Source organism: Littorina saxatilis, linkage group LG16 (assembly GCF_037325665.1).
Source record: "Littorina saxatilis isolate snail1 linkage group LG16, US_GU_Lsax_2.0, whole genome shotgun sequence".
NCBI lineage: Eukaryota > Metazoa > Mollusca > Gastropoda > Littorinimorpha > Littorinidae > Littorina > Littorina saxatilis.
Window position 1 is genome coordinate 34685081 of NC_090260.1, and position 7939 is coordinate 34693019.

The window sequence follows — 7939 nt, forward strand, 5'->3', positions numbered from 1 at the left end:
GACCGTATACTCGTAGCATCGTCAGTCCACCGCTCATGGCAAAGGCAGTGAAATTGACAAGAAGAGCGGGGTAGTAGTTGCGCTAAGAAGGATAGCACGCTTTTTTGTACCTCTCTTTGTTTTAACTTTCTGAGCGTGTTTTTAATCCAAACATATCATATCTATATGTTTTTGGAATCAGGAACCGACAAGGAATAAGATGAAAATGTTTTTAAATTGATTTCGACAATTTAATTTTGATAATAATTTTTATATATTTAATTTTCAGAGCTTGTTTTTAATCCAAATATAACATATTTATATGTTTTTGGAATCAGAAAATGATGGAGAATAAGACGAACGTAAATTTGGATCGTTTTATAAATGTTTATTTTTTTTACAATTTTCAGATTTTTAATGACCAAAGTCATTAATTAATTTTTAAGCCACCAAGCTGAAATGCAATACCGAAGTCCGGGCTTCGTCGAAGATTACTTGACCAAAATTTGAACCAATTTGGTTGAAAAATGAGGGCGTGACAGTGCCGCCTCAACTTTCACGAAAAGCCGGATATGACGTCATCAAAGACATTTATCAAAAAAATGAAAAAAACGTTCGGGGATTTCATACCCAGGAACTCTCATGTCAATTTCATAAAGATCGGTCCAGTAGTTTAGTCTGAATCGCTCTACACACACACACACACACACAGACAGACACACACACGCACATACACCACGACCCTCGTCTCGATTCCCCCCTCTACGTTAAAACATTTAGTCAAAACTTGACTAAATGTAAAAAGAAGTCGCATAAAGCCTGAATAAAATATTGAGTCTTGTCACTCGACATCAAAGAATGAAGTGTGTGCTTATTTTGTGTGTGTGTGTGTGTGTGTGTGTGTGTGTGTGTGTGTGTGTGTGTGTGTGTGACGTGCACGGGTTGCCTCTGTGATTGTTTTTTTTATGTGTATACATATATTTGCGTGTATATATATGTACGTGTGTGTGTATGTGTGTGTGTGTGTGTGACGTGCACGATTTGACTTTGTGTTTTATGTGTGCACGTATACAAATAATTTATTTTATTCCCCCCTCTGCTTCTTTACCTCTGTAAACTTGTAGAGCTAGTTATTTTTCGATAATGACCCAGCAACCAAACAAATAACGAGCCAGCAACAGTCTGAATCCTCGATAGTGCAATGGGTTGAGAAGCTGTTCTGTTTTGGTACTACTTTTGCGACTGAAAAGTTCCGAACGCTCTATACGTACGAAATATACATCTCTGGAGCAAACAATACAAACATACCGCATTTAAATTAACAACTACAGGCCTGAACACATGAATCTCCATATAAAATCCATGAGTTAGGTTGTTTTCTGAATCTAGATCTGCCGTGCACACACCGTTCATCACAAGCAAATTCCCAAGGCAAGTAACTCATACTCTTGCCGACAAGAGCAGTTCTCCTTCTTTTAACGCAGTTTCTTCGACAACACTGACTGCAATCCGACGGTCAGTTTTCAACAATATTTCATTTTATAAACAGATCACACGCAACCAAATGCACACATCTCATCAATTTAAACAACATAAAGCGGTTTCATACACTATTTTCCCCAGAAACTGAACTTCATACAGTTTTTAACGTTGGAACACGGGTGCAAAAGTTCGTCTGCTAGTCCCATTTGACGAAAGAACATTATCCTAAACGATACTAAAACATAAACAGAACACACAATATCTGCCTTTACCGCCACAGCAGAATAACAGCATATCTGTGTACTTGATTTTAGTCTAAAACAGGGAAACTGACAAGAAGTGTTAACAGAATGGAATGATTTGCACGGAACTATACAACCGCGCATTAATCGATCGCCTGCGCAGGTTGACTGGTTGAGTGATTCGGATTCGATCAAACTTTCGCACAAAAACTCCTGTTTTCTTTGAATAACTGAAGAAAGGAGGAATAAAGAGGTTACACACCTCGTCTCAGTGATTATTAAAAATAATGGTCTCAGTTCGCGGTCATGAAAAAGCTCGCTGAAGCTCGCATTTTTCATGATCCGCCAACTTCGACCATTATTTTTAATAATCACTGAGACTCGGCATGTAACCTCTACACACAGGCCAGCAACTCCAAAAAATATTACATTTCCTGGAAGCTGAGATGATAACAATTAGAAAACTGAAGACTTGAGGTCTCTTACTTGCAGGACAGATTGTTCAGAGCACTTGTTGCAAATGACCGCCGTTTCGTGCAGACACACTTGAAGCCGACGAGCAAAGTTGTCAATCACCTTGACACACTATTCCTTCCTGATGGCACGAATGTTCTGGGTGATGAGTTTATGCTTGATCTGGATCCTGTATGGGTAAAGATGAAGATCCTTGATCAAGATTCTTTGCACTGATGAACGTGAAATACCCAGCTCTTGGCTTCGTCTTTGGATGGACTTTTTCGGACTCTTTCGGACAGAATCTCTCACCGCATTCACACTGTCAGATCTTACAGTCAGCTTCCTGCCAGATGTGGGTGTTTCTGCCTTCTTGTTGATGTTGTTGACTGATCCTGTGGCTTTAAATTTGTGAACCCAACGATAAATTTGGCTTTTCTGGGGATAATTGTGGGGTGTGCACGTTAAAGATCCCACTATTGACAAAAGGGTCTTTCCTGGCAAAATCGTATAGGCATAGATAAAAATGTCCACCAAAATACCCGTGTGACTTGGAATGATAGGCCGTGAAAAGTAGAATATGCGCCGAAATGTCAAATGGCTGCGATCTGCTGGCCGATGTGAATGCGTGATGTATTGTGTAAAAAAATTCCATCTCACACGGCATAAATAAATCCCTGCGCCTTGAATATGTGCGCGATATAAATTGCATAAAATAAAATAAAAATATAAAAAAATCAAAAAATCCCTGCGCTTAGAACTGTACCCACGGAATACGCGCGATATAAGCCTCATATTGATTGATTGATTGATATATTCAGCAATTTAAAGCAGTTAAAAAATAATATTCAGAAAGATCGATGCACCAGAATAATAAAAAAAATCCGATATTGAGTGAATTGTGTGGTATTAAAAGTAAAATCGTAATTCATTTTTTCTCAGCGATGGGAAATTAAACTAATGAAAGTACAGTTATGAAATGACGTAAGAGAAAAACAAGGACAAGAGCTCGATGAGTTGGAAGACGGGAGTGGTAGATGTTATATCTGTTCTAATGTGTTTGTCTCTCTGTCTAGGGTTGTCAGTGAACTTTTATTTTCCTTTTTCTAATTTGATTTGTCATTCACTGCATATTTTTTTGTATACTTATTCTATTATTTCCAATGACTGTAGCGCGCGCGTGTGTGTGTGTGTGTGTGTGTGTGTGTGTGTGTGTGTGTGAGTGTGTGTTTGTGTGTGTGTGTGTGTGTGTGTGTGTGTGTGTGTTTGTGTGTGAGTGCGTGCATGTGTTTGTGCATAGTCGCCTGTGAGCGCGAGTGTGTGTGTGTGTGGTTGTGCCCGGTGTGAGAGTTCATCATAGTTGCCTGGGTGCATGTATGTGTGCGTGCTTGCATGCGCCGGTTTGTACATGGGCGCGTGTTTGTGAACCTGACTTCGCGCGCGCGTTGTCTCTCTACTTGTCTGCGTGATTTTTTGATAAGCTGTAAGTCGATAGTTTACTTTGACCTATCTGAATTTGTGTTGTGTATATCAGTGTTTAATCATTGGTGTATGTAGTTTGTAATACGAAGGTATTGTAAGGCACTATAATAAAATATGGGCTTCACAAAATATTCGTCTTGTTATTTATTTTGATGGTTGTGTATTTTCAGGGCATAAAGGCCTAGTTGTAAAACGAAGAAGGATAACTGTGCAGCATGTCGACTCTGCGCCAAGGAATAATCAAGATTCAGAATGCTAAATCAAAGATCGATTCTGTGAGTCGTTTATGGACAAATAGTGCCCAAGCACAAGCAGTCATTCAGCCGCGCAGGCATGCAGACACTGAGACAGACAGACAGACGGACAGACAGACAGACTACACACACAAACACACACACACACACACACGCACTGCAGGCACACCCACACCGCCACGCACACAAATACACACCGTGGCACACAGACACGGCACGCACGGACGCACGCACGACGGTACGCAAACACAATCAAACCCCCCCCCACACACACACACACACACTCAGTGTCACATGCGCAAAAGGCACGAACACGCACGCAGACATACTCTGTGTAGACAGGAACAAAAATTTAAAACGAAATAAATGAAGAGCCGGTCCAAAATGTCATCCTAGGTGTGTCTTCTTCATAATTTCACATTATGTTGAGTCACAAGTAAGGAACCTACGTCACATAAGTTTAATTAGGACTGATACTATTAATCAGTCGGGAGCAAGCATTTTTACACACACACACACACACACACACACACACACGAACACACATGCCCGGCGTGTATTCGCGGTTATCGGTTAGTGGTTCTAATAACCTTTAAAACAGCATGGTCTGGTCCTTTAAACAAGTTCTTCTGCGATATCCACTTAAAGCCATATGTACTCGATGACTATACACGCTAATTGCTTTACCAACAGCTGGAGACAGACTAAATTAAGTTCCCTGCAAAATATTGTGGTCTAGGACCCCTTAAATGTTGAGATATTTGAATTTTCATTTTGATCTGGATCGTCCTATTTATAGATTTGGCAACACATGTAACGTTGATGCAAGGGAGAGAACACCGCGGCTTTGTTGACATCCTCACTTTTTCAGAGGCTAAAACAAGCTGTAATGCATGTATTATGGTCCGCGCATGGTGACGTATCGTCATTCTATGGTCTTATGAGGGGGGGTATCATCACGATCACGGGAAGGGAAATTTTAGCTTTCACGATCACAGTTACCTTGATTTTTGTTTTCACGATCACGAACACCAGTGGCAAATCACGGTCACGGTAAAAGTTGCAGGTACAGAAAGCACGTGTCAAAGTAAACACAACCACACAGTAATTCGCTCCTCTGGATCTATTGTTTATTCAACACAAAGTGACAACTGTTGCACTTTTTTTTTTTTTTAATTTTCTTTCATTCACACATAGAAATACATATCATGATTTGTAATCAGTAACAAGAATGTTGTTTTCATTGTTTTTTCTCTCGCTCTCTCTCTCTCATACAGACACTCACAGGAATATACACTCCAGGGGCGGAGCAGTTAAGCCAGAGAGGGGGGGGGAGGGGTTACAACCTGGGGTCCAGGGCAAGGCCCCGTTGGGGGGTCTGGGGGGCTTAGCCGGCCAGAAGCTGAAGAGATTTAGCTATTTTATGAACAATTTATGGCTTATCCTTGATTTTAAACATGATCAACTGGTGTCAGCAGCCGCTCATTATTTCTTTTAAAGTTAGTATTACTTTTTTTTTTGACAGCCGGGGGGGGGGGGGGGGGTGTTTCCGGAACCCCTGTAACCCCCCCCTCTAATCCGCCCCTGCACTCATACACATTCAACTCCCACACCCTCACTCACACACATGAATATATACTTGCACAATTTTCACATTTCCAGAGCTAAATCGTTTAAACCCATTTTCTCAAAAACTATTGGGTGGATTGAAATTAAAGTACATGTATGTGTGATGGTAGAGTCTATAATCCTGACTAAAGGTCAGTCTAGGAATCATGAAGGTAGGTGAAGGAATATATACTCATACACATTCAACTCCCACACCCTCACTCACACACATGAATATATACTTGCACAATTTCACATTTCCAGAGCTAAATCTTTTAAACCCATTTTCTCAAAAACTATTGGGTGGATTGAAATTAAAGTACATGTATGTGTGATGGTAGAGTCTATAATAACAAAATCCCCAACGAACATGACTTTGGTCGACTTTGACATGAGGATCAAGTGACTCAAACTGGCACGTCTCCCCGCCATAGTTCCTGAATTTAACCCATTGTTGATAAGTTTACAGGCGCTAAAATAAATCCAAGCTTAATGCAAAGAAGCGACAATTAGAATCTATGCCAAGCGTGTCCACGTTGCTGGGATGAAAAACACATTTCTAGTTTCGGTTTTGGCTACACGCAGACTCGATCAGACTCGAGCCAGTCGAGGTCACACTGAGCGAGTGACAGCCGGACGTGGCAATGTCGACAATGTCAATGATCTCAATCAAACTCAAAGATCTTGAACAAATTTCAAGATCTTTGCCTACATTCAGAACAGTCATAGAGCAACATAGACAGGGCCGGACTAGGGGGGGGGGGGGTTACAGGGGTTGCGCAACGCCCCCCCCCCCCCTAGCTTAAGCATGTACCTCCCAAACGCTTTTTTTGTGTGTGGGGGAGGGAGGGGGGGGTTGCATCTGGATCATCATGAAATCCGAGGAGAAATCGCACCTCTCACCCCCTTTCGAAAGACATTTTTCTTCAACGATTTTTGTGATGAAAAGTATGAGTCCCTACAATCTCAATTCTTCTTCATTGCCTATACAGCTTGCTGTCAAATTTACCTTTTTCGTTCAAGGAGAGGCTTCCTTTCCCTCCAGAAACATCAAAAAACGTTCAGCTTCAAGGGGGCCCCACCAAGGGGGCTTCGCCCCCTGGACTGACCCCCACCAAGGGGCTTTGCCCCCTGGACCCTCGTCTGTAACCCCCCCCCCCCCCCCCTAGTACTTACCTAGGCCGGCCCTGAAAGATGACATACCTTGACATTTCGTCTTCGGAAAGACGGACCCGTAGCCTGACCTTTCCACCAAGGAAGGCATTCTCGCCGCCTGCTTTGGTCTGGCTTGAATCCACAAAATATAACAGAAGTTGGATGACAGTACCGCTGCACGCCATATTTGATCTTCGAATTCGAATTTGACTGAATGCACTCAAAACTTTAGCACGAAGCCCTTCCATTGGATGAAGTTTGGCAGACTTTTACAATTCGCCTTCTGATTGGATCTCTTTTTTGTGTGATTGGTTCTCTTAAAGGGAAGCAATCGCTGTCAAAATCATATTTCTGAATGTGTTGTTGCTTCCCTTCAATCGGGATTAGCTCCTTGACGAATAGAGGATCATACTCATAGAGTGATACAGCTGTGAAAAATGTACGTTGAAAATAAAATGCTTTGCAATAATGCCCATCACGATCACGAAAACAAATGACAATCACGATCACGAGACTTGATTTTTTGGTCATCACGGATCACGGGCAAAGTCCCATCACGATCACAGAAATGGAAATTTCGGCAATCACGGTCACAGAAAGGTCAAAAAACACCAATCACGATCACGATTTTAAACCCTTTGGGGCCCTCTCTTATGGTGCGTTTGACATCGATTGTGGGCAAACTACACTTTGTAAACACGGGAGTGCGTTCAGTTAGTATGCCTTTAAGTGAAAAATCCATGAAGCAACAGCACATACATTTTTGACCTTTTTCTGTATAAGAGAGACAGAGAGAGAGAGAGAGAGAGAGAGAGAGAGAGAGAGAGAGAGAGAGAGAGAGAGAGAGAGAGAGAGAGACATTCACAGACAGACAGACAGACAAACTCTGTCGTTGAAGGGAAGCAACTCTGGCAAGCTTATCTCGAAATCAAGGGAAATAACCCCTAGTTGCTAGGAAGCAACATGGCCGCCTAAGTAAGCAAAAATCAGGACAACGAACATTGGAAGAAAACAAAAGAAGCCTAATTCGACCTGTCAGTTACAGAACACTATCCTCACCAGCCGACATGAGCAGCAAACTCAACGTGAAGCAGGGGAAGAAAGACCGGCCGAAGTCGTCGGGTTCGTTTCCTTTTGTTTCTTTTCTCAATGTCTCGATCCTCCATTGTTTTTCGTCGAGCGACCCTCGACTAGCTCTCGAGTGGTCAGACAAAGTCAACATTTTTAGCTTAACTAACAGAATTTTTGTGGGGTTTGAAGAGGAGGGGGGGGGGGGTACTTCAA

At 42.0% G+C, this 7939-nt stretch overlaps 1 protein-coding gene across 2 annotated transcripts in view; it reads left to right on the forward strand.

Moving 5' to 3' along the window:
* The first annotated feature begins 7505 nt into the window (after positions 1-7505).
* LOC138950927 (MYCBP-associated protein-like) overlaps positions 7506-7939 on the forward strand; it is a 71130-nt gene continuing 70696 nt past the window's right edge. The window contains exon 1 of one of the 2 annotated variants that reach the window (XM_070322640.1): positions 7506-7777. Coding sequence is in view for 1 of the 2 variants with exons in the window: in XM_070322642.1 (XP_070178743.1) it covers positions 7723-7777 (55 nt within the window). In the remaining variant the exon portion in view is untranslated. The remainder of the gene's footprint in view (positions 7778-7939) is intronic. The other variant, XM_070322642.1, reaches the window with a different exon arrangement.